Genomic DNA, 17,384 nt, shown 5'->3' with positions numbered 1-17,384 from the left:
AAGGCAAAACAAAACCAAAACAAAGAAGCAAAAATCCACAAATAAAAAACACCACCACACAAACCAAAACAAAATACCAAAACCACCAAACAAAACTCAGTTGCATTTTTCTTCGGAGAGGATGCCAGGGGGCAGCTTGCTCAAGTGGTGCTAGAACTGGATACGGGCTCTAGCCCATATTTGTATTGGTCAAGGTTAGTGCAGTACAGATTGTATAAAACATGGATTTCACACTAGTCAAGAAAAATGGCTGTTAAACTAGCTGTCTCATAAACTTTAACTACAACTGTTTGCCCTAGTAGTTTGGAATTGCAGGACTGCCTTTACTCTGAGGGCACAGACAGACTTCCCTGGGATCTGACAGCAGCTACCGAACCTGTCCTGGCTGGTCATTACCCCTCAACAGCTGGTGGGTGCTGCTCCCCCTACAGCTTGCTAACCTGAGGAATCGTCTGTAAATCCTTGTTTGATGATAGTGCATTAGCTAGTTTATTTCAGCTCTTAGTGTTAGACAGATAACTGCATGAAACAGTACTTAACAGTGTAAAACTTGACTGCTCTCAGCTGTTTGCTGCCAACTTCTGCAGGACTCAGAGTTGTAGCAGAGGTGGATGAGGAGTTCATTGGGAGTGTTTCCTGCTCAACTGTGGGCAAAATCAGCCAAGTTTGTTTCAATAGTTTAAATAAGTGCTTGAGCTAACCTGACTAATGTTGCCAGGAGCAGAACTGGATTTACTCGGCAGAGGTTTGAGTAGGCTAATTTCCAGTACAGGCTGGTGTTTTGTTCATTTCAAAACTTACACTGTACAGTCTGCTGAATATACTGTCAAAGGTATTTCATGTAGAGGAGGAGATCCCTATGTTTGCAAGCGCATTAATGAAAAACAGTAAGTGCATGCATTTAAAAAATAATATAGCTGCTTGCTGTATCCTAATGCCGTGTAGGCTAAACTTGAAAGTATATTATTGAGGAGTAATTTGAAATTCTGCTTCTTGTATTAATATTATTTTAAAACAAAATAATAATTAAAAAAAAAGCAAAAAAAGGAGGGGGGGGTAAAGGAAAGGAAAAAAAAAGAAAAACCCACAAAAAACCAAACAAAAACCGAACAGCAACCCAGAAGCAAACCAAACAGCTTAGGAAATAGTAATTTCCCTCCTCTTTTGTAGTGAATTGGTTTATTTGTATCCTGTTTCTTAAACAATACTCCTTATGTATGTAAAATAGGATAAATGAGTTTGTTTGTTTGTGTGTTTTGTTTTTTTCCCCAGTTAAAGGGAAATGTGTTGTTGTGGCTGCTGCCATAGGAACCAAGCACAACATGATAACTAATGCTACCATAGTAGAACGTAAAATATGAAAATCGTGATGGGATCCTTATGACAGGCAGGCCATCCATGGTTTTTAGGTACTTTTCCTGCTCTTAAGTAGCAATACCAATTGTCCTAGTTTAGTGAAAGGCTAACACCAGTTTGTTGAAGAGATGACCAACAGCTTTGAATTGTTGACCGCATTCACATGTGATGCAGAGCTGATTTTATTTTGAGGGCTGCATCTCTTTGATTCTGTTTTAGTTACAGGGAGTGCTTTTATTGTGTTGATATTAATGTTTCTAAAACAAAACTAAAAAAAGAGGTTTATTCAAGACTATTTTTCAGCTTTGAATATACCTCATGTTGCCAAATAGCTAACCTACGTTTCAAAACTGTCATTTTAGAGCTTAGTAATTGTTATATTGTGCTCATTTCCTTGCCACATCTCATCTCTCTAGAAGGGTGATTGTGTGCTTGAAAACAGGCAAAGAATAGTAGTGTATTGAACTGGTTGTATTATTTTGTTATCAAACAGTATAAATAGAGAGTTGAGAACCTGTTGTTATGTAAAATCAAGTATGGTGGTGTTAACTCATGGTTTGCTTCTTTGGAACTTGCAGAATATGTCAAAGAGAAAGAAGCCTGTTTTTAATAGGCAATTAATGTGTTCAGTCCTTACGTCCACTAGAAATTTTATAGTCAAACATGTTGAGAATACTTGAGTTCCTGTACTGTACCAGTTTTAATTTGTGAGATATCTGAATGCACCTCAGCATGTGTAACGTATTTCAGATATTTAAAATATAAATTACATGTTTTTTCTTCCTTTACATAATCTGAAATAAAAGCAGAGAATTGTGTTATGACAGTAAATCACTGTAAAGAAGGGTCTTCTTTTGTGTGTGTAAATATTATGTCAAATCTGGATCTTAATTATCTTGAGGCAATTTTTGTTTAAATGAGAAATTTAAGTACCTGTATGGATTCAATCACCATTCCTGTGCATTTTCACTTTGCAGTGTTTTGTTCTTATATGCAGGGATACTGTTGTTAACCCTTGGAACAGAGGGGAAACAAAAGGAAATCAGTTTCTTCGGAATTTGATTTTCATTAAAGGAGTTAGGATTACAGAATTTAAGTTTTATTTTTCAGTCTTCAAACAAGCAGAACTAGAAAGTTTATTCCACTTGTAACTGTGAATTTTAGGGGCTGGAAATGAGCAAGACGTGAGCTGGTTTCACTGTAGGTGCTCATGTCGTTCTGAAGATGACAAGAATAGTGGGCAATGCCACACCGTGTCTCCTTGAAATATCTACTGCTGTAGGCTCGTCTACAGCAGCTCTTTTTTAAAGAGAAAAAAGAAACTAAAAATGGCATTGATGAAGGGAAATTGATTGTTACTTAATAGAAGGGAATTTGTAAAGAGAGAACCCAATGCTCGAGAGACTCTTAGAAGGGGAAGAAAGGAGACAGGAAGAAAAGCACTTTATGCTCACCTGATTTCTTTTGTTGCAGGACAGGTTTTAGGCTTCTCATAGTAGTAGACAAAGACTTTAAAAGGTTGGATACTTAAGAGACATCTAAGTAAGTTTTCTTGAAAAGAATCCCAAGCGACTTCCATTTTTATTCAGGTAAAGTTCTAGTAGTAGTGCCCACAGCAAGCACAGCAAGGTCTGATTGCCTTAAGGTAGTACTTAAAGGAAAGTGTTACATGTGGTTTATTCTGTCTGTCGAGATCTTTCCGACAGGCTAGATATTATTGCTGGGTTAATGCTTTTTATGGTGCTTAAGGCTTTACTTTTTCCCCCAGTTGTTGCAAAGCATGATGTTACATGTGAGCACTAAATACTGGAGATGTTTTTTTAATTATTTGAAATTTATTTCTGAGAAAGTTTACTCTTTTGTGGAAGTGAGCTCTGGCTCTTGCTAGGTGGTTTCACTGGCCTGAAGAAGAATCTTCAAACATGTCCAGAGTTTAGGTGACAACTGAGCCTGGTTTCAGAATACTGAGTACTTAAAAGGACCAGCGCTATATGCTGGTCTTAGCTGGAAACTTCTGTATAATGTCTGTTTTCTGTGTAAGTACACTACTGTGAACCTATAGGTAGGTTTTCTAAAAACCTGGGTGTCTTGACCAGGTATTGTGCACTGTAATAGTCAAATGGAAGGGTGAAAGAAATATAAGTAACAAATCCACTCATTATAAGCTGGAATAATACAGAGTCACAGAATGGTTTGAGTCTAAAGGTGATCTAGTCCACCCCATTGCCATGTGCAGGAACATCTTTCATTATGTCAAGTTGCTCAAAGCCCTGTCCAACCTAATGGTAGCATTTAGTAGCATTTAAAATTTGTGTACAGTGTAGAAGGCGGCTCTGAGGGGGAAAAGAAAAAAAAAAAAGGATAACGTTTAGATTATTAACTAGAAAAATGTTTGTTTACTTTCTTATATATTGTTTAATACAGATATGTGAATTTGTTGCTTTCCATAATGAACAGTTTTCATTCCCAGAAGTACTTACTCTCTGCCTCTTAAAGAAGTACATAGTGTGTTAATTGCAGAGCACTTCTCTTCCCACAAATTGTTTCCATTCAAAATAATAGCAATACAATAAGCCTTATTGGGTTTACTCAGGATTTGAAAAGGCTGGTCAATCCACAGTGGAGGGTCAGGTTTTATCTCCTCTAAACCCCAGACCACCAGCAGGGACTCAATATCCTCCAAACCTTTTTTAATACTTAATGTCTGAAAACCATTAATACTGTTTTCTAGTTTTTAACTTTCCTATAAAATAATACAGTTTCTGTTCCAGTACACTCACCACATGTTTAGTAGTTGTCTGCTCAGTTTTAAATAAGCTTGGAGTTTGAGTGGTTTTGTTTACATTTTGCAACAGCATTCTCATTGAGTAATTTGTTAGATACAAGTAGGGTTTCTGCTTTGGTGGGGGTTTTTGTTTGTTGGTTTGTTCATTTGTTTGTTTCATTCTAACATTCAAAATTTCTCCTCCTTCTGCCCTTAAAACAATGTGCAGTGATTATCTTCAGTGCCCTAGATGGATATTTCCCAACAGGAAATCTGATCTTTGGGCTTTATCTGGATTCATCGTGCCTGTTTGTTCTCTCTCTTTCATCTTTGTATATGTTCTAATGTCTTTAAGTTACAGTTATACAAGGCAAAAAGAAAATGCTTATAAATTTTTCATGATTATTATGTCACTGGTACTTTTAAAATGTCCTCTGAGGGAGAGACACTTCATGTATATAGTTCGGCTGTCCCCATGCTGTATCAGAATTAATGTTAAGCCATAGGCCATCTGTGTAGCATTCAGTGTTTTTCTGGCCATGTCTGTATTAGTGAATTAAGTGTGCCTGAGGCTAATTGACCCAAAATGGCTCATGTCCATACTCTTAGCCCCAAAACAGGGTAGATATATCCAAATATTGAACTGCTTGAAAGAATGCTAATTGGCATGGACAGAAATTGTTTCAGGCCCTTTTCTAACAATTTAGTGGTACAGGCAGTTCATTTCCATGCATAGGAATGCTCACAGCACTGTTGTTTTTACTAGGATAGATGTGTAGCCTTTACAAATTTAGACACCTACACTGGTGTGTTACCTCTTTATCATCATGTCTAATTTTGTATTTAGTGACATTCCCAGAATACACTGGGATACTTAAGCCCTATAACTGCATATTGTTACATGATCAAAAGAGGTCAAATTAGTTGTCATTATTTTAGTTCCAGTCTGGATATGTTTACATTTACTTAAAATATACAGATACTTTTAAGTTGAATGTTTTATGAAGGCCAGATTGCATTCCTTCTTACAACCTCATTTCAGGTAAGATCTTGAGATAAAGAAGGGACTCACTCCCAAGGCAGCTTTTTCCTCTCCGCATAAAACTTAAAAGAATTTATGTTCCTGTTGTGCAGAATCCCAGCAGGATCCTCTTAATCAGATTTTTTTTATTCCATTCTCACCTTTTTTCATGAGCATTTGATCCATCTGCTAAAGTGTTCAAGAATTAATTAATTTTCATGTTTTTGTTTCAATTACCACATAAATAAGAACATGTAAACTAATACATTTGCTTTGATTTTGTGGTCAAAGTGTGGAATACAGATTAGCAGAGAGATTGTAAATAGATTTAATTGCAGAAAAAGACTGATTCATAAGATGAAGGCAGAAAGGCTCAACTGTTAAAATTGCTGATTCTGTGCAGAATCTAATGATGAAATTGCAGATAGTTACATGAAGTGAAAAAATAGCATAGCAATGTATTTTTAATAAAGACTTGTAGATTCAGTATATTTAAGAGACACCCGATGGCATTTTAAGACCTATTTTTTTATTCTCTGTCTTGTGCTTTTATTTAGTAACTGCTGAACAAGGCTGGAAGAAATACTGTGGAAATGTTTTTACCATGGTGGCTGGAGCAATTGCTGAAATCTAGAAAACCTATTTCTAGACTGCTCTTCTAATGAGTTTTAAATCTACAATTACTATTCTCTTGTATGGTGTCCTTCTAATTACCAGACTTCCTATGGGAACCTTATCGTCCTTTCTTGTCAAAGTAGTTCCAGAATGTAGCAGAGAGTGTGGATTAATAATAGGCCAGGGAGAAAGGACCATTTTGCCTGCATAGAGTCTTCACTTTGAAGCCTCATGCTAGAAACGGCTGGTGTGTTTTGCATTGAGTGTTTGAATAATATGCATAAGCAATGTTTCTGTTGGCATAGTTAAAATGAAATATGCAAATATAAGGTATACATTTTTTAGTGTTTTAAGTCCCAAGAGTGTTTTTGTCTTTCCACTGCAGTCTGAAAAGTATGTAGTATTTCTAAACCTCAGAAACATGCAGGATAAGTATATGCAGTTGAAAAGAAGTTTGCAAGTCTTTGCAGATGAGACAGATTCCAGTTTAGTAAAGCGTTTTGAGTAAGTTTATAATTTTAGTTGTAATATGAGACCACATATTGTAATATTTTCATAGATTACACCTTTCTAGGAGAATTTTTTTCTGCATAGCCAAGACAATGTGAGTGACTATTACCTTCTATAATATTGTAGATACCTGTGTTATTTATAATGAATGGTTTGACAGAAACTCAAAGAACTGGAAATTCTTCGTAGAATATATTATTTTCAAGGCATTGTTACTGTGTAAATAATTTTAGTGTAAGGGCTAACAGTCAGAAAATTTAAGAATTCACTTCTCACATACAAAAAAAGGATATTTTTTCTAAAAACACTAATGAAGTCCTTTAAAGTGCACAAGGGAATGGTTGTTAGTTTTGCTGTGCAAATATCAGCCATCTCTATTCACATATTTGGTAGTGGAACTGTCAACTGAAGACAACAGGATATCACCTCCTTAATTGTAGGTATTACAAGGCTAGTTTGCATCCTGAATTTGCGGAAAAAGCTAAGACTGAATTGCCATAGAAATTTTCTCTTAAGTGAGAACAACTCTTCAGTCAATGCACTAACAGAATTTGTATTGCCATAGTAAGTGTTGTTTCTTTCTCTGCCTTTTTTTGAGTTAGCTGAAATAAAAAACCAACTTTCTCTAATTTAGGTTTCATAATAGTTAATTAATAAACATGGGGAAGAGTGAGCAAGTGAATCTGTACCTGTTTATAACACACGTAATTAATTAAATATTTGTATATTGCTTATATAGTTCTATGGAGTCAGTGGGTCTTCCAGCCCGTTTAACAACTACTTGTGTTCACTGTTCTGAAAGTTACTCAGCTTTGTACACAATATAGAATAAATGTGTATGCATGTTATTTGCATTAAAGGGTCTTTAGGTATGTAGTTGCTTGTCTCAGGAACTACTTTTGGAATGCTTGGTTGTTTTATCTTCAGCGGTCAAAGCCCATAGTATGTTTAATTTACTTTTCCTTGTTTGTAATCTTGTGACTATTAGATTCTTAGCTTTAATATTTGGCAAAATACGAGCCACTATTTTAATGGATGTCCCCAGCTTTAAAACATGCTCTGAGTTATCACACTGTGTAGGGATGGTAACACTGTGTTAGGATTTTTTAAAATAAATATGTGTTATTTTATGTATGTATTTATACTTATATTTTTAAAAGTATTTCCTCTTTAAATACACTTGTTAGATAAATATGTCTGTTGCTGTCAAAACACTACACAGTCCTAGGATACGTTTGTGAAAGAATGCACATATACAAATGATTTTTCTTTTAGCATTTACTTTGACACTTAGTGACCTAAATAGTGTTCATGGAACACAAGTTTTTACGTTCTGTGCAGACTCTGTATTACAAGACACATGGTGTGTAAGTAATGCTATATAGGAAGCTGTATTTAGTTGAAAGTATTATTATAATACATCTTATAGTGTAGAGACGTTCACTTGTATTGCTACCAGTTCTGCACTGGACACAGGAATACTGAAAACTCTTGTAGAGACTTGGATAATTTGGTGACATTTGGGATTTCAGTGGCTACTTGAGACTAGATGGCTCATGTGAGTGACAGTACGTTATTGTGACGTGCTTTGGGAAGCCACACAGTGCTCAGTTACAGTTCCCTCTGCAGGCCTTCTGTGATTCCTGACATGTTGTACCATTATATTAGTGCATCTTTGCCATTTGCATAGTCTTGTGTTGAGGCACTGTGGGGAGATCTAGGTGGTGCTATAGAGTGTTTCTCAAAGTAAAGAAACTTTGGGCTCTTCCTATAATTTGCGAGCATGATATGGAGATAGATAGCAAAAAAATCTTGAGGATTCTGATGTTTTGTTTGAAGAGCTAAACCCAGGCTGCTGTGATACTTGACAGACTTGATGAACTGTCGTCCTAGAAGGCAACAGAATGACAATAATATTAGCAAGAAGAATACATCTGGGAATTACCCTTGTTGAAAAGTTAATTCCCAGATAGAGAGTGGAGAATTAATACTACTAATAATGATACCACTCAGATATTCTTGGATGTGAAGCCCATCAGATCTAATGAAACAGCTGTTGAAGCAGTAAGAGGTGATGCTGGTTTTGAATTGTTTTTGGCAAGCAGCGAGGATGCAGTAGAAGAGTTAGTCCTGGAAAATAACCATGGACTGCAGCTATGGATCATGACTGATTCAGTTTAAAATAAATGAAAACAAGCCTGTAAGTGAAGGATCTTAATTTCAAAAGAGCGGGTGTTAATACATTTTAGCGTTAGCTACAGCATAGTAGACCAGAATTTAGTTGCTTTAACTGTCAAGACGCTGTCAGCTGGGCTCACTGCTTTTGCCGTGTGGAGAGTTTTCTGTGTAGTTCTTCTGCTGGGTCTGGCCACAGGATTTAAGAAGAGATAAAGGAAAGTTAAAGGAATGTAGATGTAGAAGGAGAACTCAATTTTCTTTCAGCTGTTATTTCAGCTGACAAATCTTCATGGTGAATGAAACTTTTGCCTTTTAGGACTTCCTTCTCCCTCTCCCCTCCTTCTGTAACAACACAGAGTTCATCTAAATTTAGAGATGGTCGAAATAGGTTTTCTTCTCCTTTTCTCAGCTATACAGTGTATTTATCCAGAATCTGATGGAATTCCTGGTAGTACAGTTTCTTCAGAGGCTTGTGTTGTCATCCCTCAGCCACCCCAGTCTTTTGAAGCTGCACTCCAGCATATGTACTTTAGTTGACTGGCATGTCTTCTATTATTTTCCTTCTGAATTGGAGCATTGCTAGTATGACAGCATAAAATACTATCTTAATTTCTTTCCTCTTGGTGTTCCCATAGATATTAAGAATGTATTTTTAGTGACTTTAGAATTTTTTTTTTCTAATTTAGAAGCATTGCATCTTTTTCTTCCTGCAATGTCTAACAAAGTGAAGTTTCTAGGATTACTGATGCTCATTAATTTTACACTTCTTTTTCTAACAATAAATATTATGTCTTGCCTTAATAAAGATTCAGAGCTTTATGAAGGCATGTATTTGGTTTTCTCCTGTTTACAAAGGCTTCTGGTAGGTTTAAAAATTTTTAACCAAGTTTCAAGCAAACCAGGACTTGGACCATCTATCACATAGTCTCACATAACCTGTATTACAAAATTTTGTTAACACATTTGAATGCCAGTGTATGCAGTCTTAGTTTACATGTGGATCTATATAAAGGTTTCAGTCTAAGTTCAATCAGCACGGGGCCTTCTGAGTTCGCTCACGGTTCTCCTAATATGTGACAGAATGATGTCAGGGTAGGGGCTGGAGTTGGGGAGTCCTGGTGTGATGTCTGTGGTCAGGTGAGACTGCATGGGAACTGGCTCCGAACAGGCCAGCCCAGGCTTGAGCACACTATTCTGCAGCCAAGGAGCACCAGTCCAGATGTTTGAAAAGCACAACTGTTGGAGTTGCCTACTCATCTGGCAAGCTGGCTGGATACAGCATTACGAGTCGTGATTTGTCAGCCTGTCACAATAAGCCAGAAATCAAACAAGTACTGCTGAGGGTCACTCATGTAGTGTTTCACTGAGTGCTTTATGTGTGAGATACTCAGTTTCCGAGTTAGACAACATGAAGGTGAAAAACACACAAACACTGTTTTGAAGGATTCAGCTGCGAGCATCAGTTCTGCCAATAATAGGATGTAACTGTTAAATTGGAATTCATGGTGCCCTTGGGGCCAAGGAGAAGACCCTGAAGAGATTGCTGATGACACTGTCAGAACACTCAGATACTAAATCAAGTTTGAAGCAGCTTCTTGGTGTACACTAAAAGTTTGAGCAGAGCCTTGAAGCAGGTTGTTGAGTTTGGCATTTCCAGGAACTAGTTAGCTTAGCTCTTGGGACAGGGGTTTTGTGAGCGGACATCTATGAGATGAGTTAGATATGACTTGGGACGGCTGTAGCAGCAGCTTCATGTTGTAAGCAGGAGTTTCTTTCCAGACTGTGGCACCAGTGTGCACTATCAGCAGGAGAGCTGAGCAGAAGCACTTTGGCCCTGCTGAGAAACAGCCTTCTTTGTGATTGAAGTACTGCCTGCTATTAGGATTCACAAATAGATCAGATTTTCAAGTTACTGTAACAGGCATAGATTCATGTTATAGGACTCTAATGGATTATCTGATAAAGAGGTTGGCTTTTTAGAAAGGTTCTGATTTTTTATTTGCACCGCAAGTTCATGAGTTTTCACTTGCAAAGAAGTTAGATATACAACTGGGTAAACAATGTGTAAGTGCAAGTACCAGTGTTCTGCATGTATTAGGGAGGAATGTTATTGGAAGCTCAAATGGTATATGGTTTTTTAAAAGGTTCCTATTATTGTAAGATTTTGAACTTAATTTTTTTTCCCCTGCTGCCTCCAGTATTTTTAATTACTTTTATTGTTTTACCTAGGCGTGGAGCCCTGTTCTGAACATTTTTAGTTGACCTAGCATTACTACCATGGAATTCCTTAGTCTTTCAGATAAGAGCAAGAGTCATGTTGAATTAGGGGCAAAGAGTGACAGTATGGAACGATTCTCACTCAGGGTGACACAAGCTGGAATATGGAGTAGTGTGAAATCCTTATTACATTAAGGGATTTGTCTCATGATTGTCTAGGATGTTGTTGTTGATAGGATTGCAAACAGGGAGAGGGAGTGCAAGAGAATGAGCAGGAAGAGTGTGTCTGCCTTGCTTCATAATGGAGGGTGTTTAAGCTAGCAGAGCTGGTGCAAGTTTGTGTTGGCAGTCCCCTGCTAATAATGCCACCAAAAACACAGTGCCAAGAAAGATCAGTTGGAGAGCTCTGATAGGAATGGTATCTGCTTGTCCTTCAGCTGAATGCAAAGATAAGGAATTGTGCAATCTGTTCTAGGTGAACCTACTTTAGCAGGGGGGGGTGGACTAGATGATCTCCAGAGGTCTCTTCTAACCCCAGACATCCTGAGTGATTCTATGTAGTTGGACTGTCATGGTTGATGCTGTCTTCACTGTTGTACTAGGCACTGGCTTAATATATATTTGGCAAATCTATTGCGTCCTGGTATAGGGAGCCAAAATATCCAAATAAGCCACGTTTTATACCAATACATAAAATAGGTTGACAAATGCTAAGCGAGTATGTGGTGTACTCTAAACTTTCGATTGGAAACCATTGTAATGTAAAAGTCTAGATGCTTTTTTATTAAAATTCTTCACTTTTGCAAGAAGCAGATTCAAAAAGTACCTAAGATGTCCTCCAAACCCTGGCTTGAGAGCTTGTGGTACACTCCAAGTCCATTCAGGGCTACTGTTGAGAGTAAGTAGTGCACACCACTAGCTGTACCTTGTGTAGACTTCCTTTTATTAGTATTTTTTCCCCAAATATCTGAAAACAAGCCTGAAATTTATTTGACAGATGTTGTTATTTAAATAAGGATTTTAAATGGACAAAAATATTCGCCATCTTCACAGAACTTGCTTTCTCACAGACCTGAATGAAACAAAATGAATTCTTGAAGTTCTGTCACAGGAACAGAATGTGTAATATGTGAATTTGGTTTTCAAAGGGATATTATCTTTTGATTTCCAGCTCAAGGGATCCTTAAAGGAACCAAGTTTTCAGAAAGCATTGAGATCACCTGCCCTTCAAAAAGTAACCAGCCTTCCCGTGTCTCTGGTTGTCCATGTATCTTTCCATATTTCAGTACTTTGCATATCCTGTAGTTCTAGCTATTCATCAGATGTTTGTGTGCCTTTTTTTTTTTTTTTTTTTTGGTGGGGTTTTGGTGGTTTTTCTTTCTTACTCCATTCTCACCACAGCTTTAACATGGTATATATATTTTTCGTCAGGTGTCTTTGAAACCTTTATATCCTGTATAAATTGCCTGTTTCATTAGTAGTTTTGTTCTGGTCCTTCATTTAGTTAGTTGCTGTAGTTGTTTTTTTGTACATTATTTGCTATATCTTTCTCTTTCAGGGCCTAGTTGTTTAGTTAGTGTTGAAATTAAAAGAGAAGGTTGGATGATTGAGACCTGTGTTTTTTTCATGTATGCTGCCTGTGACTTTGCTAAATTAAGGAAGCATTCTGAATTCCTTAAAACCTTTTTCTGTGATCAAAGTATGCATTTCCAGTCTGTAGTTACAGATCTAAGTCGTTTTGAAACATGAGATGAGCCCTTTGTAACTATCTGTTTATAATTTATGAGCTTCTGCACAACTATTTTTTTCAGCAATAGAAAAAATCCCTTTATTATTCGTAAGTTTGTTGGTATCTTTAGAGCAAGACTTGTCTTTATGGTAACTATTCTGCTGTTTGCAGAGTCGCTGTATACCAGACTGGTAAGATTAGAATTTAAGACGAGTAAAGCTCATTTACAAGCTAATTTACAAAGCTCCTTCTCTACACTAAAATTCCAGGTCATGTGTTCTCTCCGCAGGAAACAAAAGGAGGGTTTAGAGGATTGAGGTCTGTACAGCTGTCTACAAATAGTCGATACTGAAGGAGTCTATTGTGGTCTGGTTATTTTGGTTGAAATTCAGTAATAAAGCATTGTTAAACTCGATGGATTCAGAGACAGTCAAACTTTGTCCCTCTAAACAAGCAGTATCTTAAGAGGAATGAGTGTATGTGTTAGAGGTGGGGAAAGTCTTTCTATTTGTTGTGTGGGGGGATTTTTTTGGCCTTTGTAACTGATGCTTTGGGGTTGTTGGGGGCTTTTCTGTTATGTTTCGGGTTTTGTGTCTGTGGTTTTTTTCTCTTCGTTTTCTTCTGTAGGCAGACTTGATTGCTTTGGGGTGAGATAGGAAAGAGGGAGTGTTATTTGAAGGGGTGGAGTAAATGGAATAACAACAGAGAGAACTGAGAACTTAAGAAAGTGAAGTTGTAACTTGCTTTGACATAGGGAAAAATTAGATCATCACTTCAGGTTTATTTGAATCCTGGTTTCCTATGAAATATTTAATGAAACATTTGTGAGACCTTTCTGAGAGTTGTCAACACTGAAAAAAATACAACCCTTCTAGCTTGCAAAGTTCTTTTAATTTATACATAACGTTTTTCTACACCCCTGAAATTTCTTAATCAAACTGAGTGAGAAACAAGGTAATTGTTTTGTTTTGAGAGGGAAGAAGGAAATTAGATTTTGAGATTTCAGAATTTCTGTGTTTGGCATAGCTGTTTTAACACATTTTAATAAAGTGGGTATTAAGAGAGGAGCACATCTAGGATATTCATATTGTTCAGCTCTGTTGGGACATGGCTTTAATAAAAAGCATAAGGTTAATTATTTGTATTTAAAAGTATGAAACAACATGGATTGTTTTACAATATATATATGGCATTTAAAAAAATGTTTAAATAGCTATTTATTCTTGGTAGAACGAAAAAGATGGTGGTAGATTTGCAGAATGTATTGCAAGTACCATATGCGTTTCTGTATAGGGATTTTTACTTAACCTTATTAAATATTCGTATGAAATCTTATATTCAATAAAGAAAGTGTCTTATGCTAAGCTTGGGCTCTGACTCAGACCAACAAATATGAGGAAATTAGCTCTAGGCACAGCACTTCTGAAGTCCCATTAGACATGTGACGGCAACGCAGCTTCTGCTGATGTAGAAATGGCACATGCGCATCAGCTTCTTGCCACCCGCAGCTGTGTCCACCTGCTGCTTCCCCTGCATCAGCTCCAGAGTTTGTCTGACCACTGTTCAGTTTGAAAAATTGGTGAAGACCCAATCTGAAAGCCTCTCCGTTTGCTGGGTGAGCCCTCTGAAGAGTGAGAGACTGGGTGGTCAGAAGGAGGGAAGGTCACTGCTGTGTCTGAGCTACTTCTTTAGGTCTTGATCATAAACACACATTTATGTAGGCTCTGTCTAAATTGATTGTACTTTTTCATAGATTTGAATTAATCTGATTCAGGACTTTGTGAAGGCGCTGTCTTTTCCGCAGTGTGTCTTTTCTTCAATTTCAACAGCTTTCAATGATCTCATAGATGAGTAAAAAGCAAAACATATGTTTATGCACGTGTAGGAAAGATTAGTTCCTTCTCACTTCATATCAGAAGCTAGGCTAGTCTTATGACTAGTCTATCTTTTCAACATTGGTCACCTCAACTACAAACTCATTTATTCAAACCATGATGACAGTGATGATGACACATTCAGTGATTTACTGAACTGTTTGAAAGACACCAAAACAATGACGGTAGCAGATAGACTAGACTTTTGCAGTGAGCAACATTTAACTGAAAGTATTTTAATTGTTCCCGTGCTTCAGTTTGGAACAGGGTAAATTGAAAATATTGTGGTCCTACATACTATTAGACTTATACATATTTCAGGATCCTGGCCAACTGTGTTCTTTCTCAGGATTTTAGAAACCACTATTAAGTTTATCTTAAAATAACAATCACTAATGCACACAGATGGGAATTTAGCTTGTCAGAATACATAGTTCATAGTCACTACAATATTTTTGGGGTTCAGAATAGGGAAGAGATGCTGATCAGTGAAAGTTTGTAAATTTAGGCAGCTTTGTGATCTTGACATAATTTCATTAAGGGTTTTGCAACTGCCTATCAGTGTGAAGTTAAGGCTGTGATGGGCCTTTTAAGTTGACTTTCTGTATAGAAGTGTAGAAAATTCTAAAAGTTACAGTTTTTAGTGCTAAATTAACCATAAATTGAGATTATTAACTTACCAAGCTGATTGTTTACTTTGGGTGTATATAACTTTGGCGCTTGCAGTTAATTCAGCGTACAGTATATCAGCATTTCTTTTTCTTAGGGGGTCCAAAGGGATTTCCAGTAGACATTAGTTGCAGCCATGGCTTGGAACTTCTGATCCTGAATTGTTGCCCTCGGTATCACTGAATTCTCATACTGTTGTGTGATTGCTAGGATTTGGTATACTGTTTCTCTTTAGGTCAGGCAAACTTGATCTCAGTCTTTGCATTGGTAACCTGCAGAGATTAATTTTTATGATCCTTCCACATGCCGAAGTTCTGTTGGGTAACAAAAGCAGAAGCTAATTTGGGAAAAATTGACTTAGTCGTGAAAGAGCTTAATGGACTGCAATTTAGGTAGGGGTTGTTGTTGAGAAATGTGAAGAAATTTAGTATCTAAATCCATAATTCCACATATCTGCATTTTCTAAATTACCTATTGCTAGTCTGACTATGTTTTATGTTTTATACTGCTTTGACTATTGTTTCTAGTAAATCTCCATGTTTATACAGTTTTTCATTTGGCAGCTGAGCTCTTGGGGGGGTAGGGGGGTGGAGGATTTAGTGGTACTATATATATTCATTTTTATTATTATTATTTATTTCAGTTATCTAGAAAAATATGAAAAAGTCCATCATTTTGGGGAGGAGGATGATGAGGTACAACCAGGCAATCCAAAGCCACAACTTCCTATCGGTGCAATTCCAACTTCCTATAACTACCAGCAACACAGTGTGTCAGGTAAACTTTTGAGGAAAAAGTGCTATTTTTCCATACACACACAGACGCACATATATATATATGGACAGGGTAGACAAGTACTGTGTAGTTAAATTTACAATATTATTAAAAGCATAAAATCTGTAGGACACGCATATTGTTACTTTATAACAACCAAGAACATTTCCACCTTGAACCAAAGCAGAATAGATATAAGTATCCATAAACTGTTTCTTTTTCTAATTAGCAGGGCTGAGTCTCGAAAAAAACATACCTTGAAAATTTGCAGATCGTGTTTCTGTCACGTTAGTCGTTTATCTGCAGAGTCAGATAACTGACATATGATTAATTAATCTTTGAAATCTGTGGAATAAAGCATATGTGTGAGGAGCCACAATTGTAATTTAGAGACCAAAGTATCATGCTTTAACCAATAAACAAATCAGAAGCTGGTGGACTCTGTGGAATAGATGTGTAGTTCGTTGTGTAGAAAGTGACTCCAAATTGTATTACAATTCTATTCTATTGTAGTTACAGTTTGTGTTTTCAAAGCTTTTTTGGGGGGAGGGCATACTGACGTATTGCATTCTGGAGATGATGATGGAATTAATATCTAACTAGAAAGGTACACAGCCAAGTAGAATGTGTTCAGCATTTTAGCCAAAGGCAAATGGAAAAAATAAATTGAATACTGTAAAAACTTTTTAAAACCCACAGTAACTTATTAATAAGCTTAAAAAAATACTTATTCATAATAGTGTGGTTTAATCTTTCATCTGAGTATTAATTACTTTAGCTGTGAAAAAGCTGTTTTAATTTCTTTTTTCTTATTTAGATTACCTTCGACAAAGCTATGGACTGTCTATGGACTTTAACTCACCAAATGACTATAATAAATTGGTGCTTTCACTGTTATCTGGACTCCCAAATGAAGTGGACTTTGCAATCAACGTATGTACACTTCTTTCAAATGAAAGCAAGCATGTTATGCAGCTTGAAAAGGACCCTAAAATCATCACTTTACTCCTTGCAAATGCTGGTGTGTTTGATGACAGTAAGTATATAACATCTTTGCAACAGAAAGAGTCAATACCTGTTGTAGTATCTTTTACGACCCTTGATAATTAAACTTTATAATTTATTGCACTGTAATATATCTAGTTTTCAAAGAGAGTATGTTCCATCAAAAGAATTCAGTATGTGAAATAAGTTCTTCTGACTTTTTCAGTGTAACCTCCATGCCAAGTTGTTCCTTGTTAGTTGCTTGTTTGTCTTTATGTCAAGGAGCGGTGGAAAAAAATGAGTTAACCCAAACCATCCTAAAATCATGACAGCATAGCTCCTGTGTTGTGATAGTGAGGAGGTATTTACTAGCTTTGTGGACTGATGTGTTTTTTATACTGAATTTCAGAAGTTACCACCATAAGAAATTGCTCAAATAAGCTTTTTCAGCTAAATATACTGAAGTTTACCAGTACAGATGATCATATCTGTTGGAGTGTAAATCTGCTTTGCATGTGTAAGCAAAAACATAGGATGGTATATCGGAGATTCTGTGTTAAATTTTGGGGAAGAGCCAGTTAGACATTGTATACTCTCTGCTGGGTGTTTTTTTAGCATTTTTATGTAGTTTCCCCCTCCTCCCCCAATATTGCATTACTGTTCTCCAACTTCTCTTAATTTTTGATTTGTACC

At 36.6% G+C, this 17,384-nt stretch overlaps 1 protein-coding gene across 1 annotated transcript in view; it reads left to right on the top strand.

The window, feature by feature from the left end:
* ARID2 (AT-rich interaction domain 2) overlaps positions 1 to 17,384 on the top strand; it is a 103,742-nt gene that overhangs the window by 41,783 nt on the left and 44,575 nt on the right. Inside the window, exons 4-5 of the mRNA XM_065843851.2 lie at positions 15,577 to 15,710; positions 16,525 to 16,743. Of these exons, the coding sequence (XP_065699923.2) occupies positions 15,577 to 15,710; positions 16,525 to 16,743 (353 nt within the window). The remainder of the gene's footprint in view (positions 1 to 15,576; positions 15,711 to 16,524; positions 16,744 to 17,384) is intronic.

The sequence above is a fragment of the Patagioenas fasciata genome, chromosome 1, assembly GCF_037038585.1.
Source record: "Patagioenas fasciata isolate bPatFas1 chromosome 1, bPatFas1.hap1, whole genome shotgun sequence".
NCBI classification, from domain to species: domain Eukaryota; kingdom Metazoa; phylum Chordata; class Aves; order Columbiformes; family Columbidae; genus Patagioenas; species Patagioenas fasciata.
Note: the sequence above shows the minus strand (reverse complement) of the source record. Positions and strands in the feature narration are given on the sequence as shown.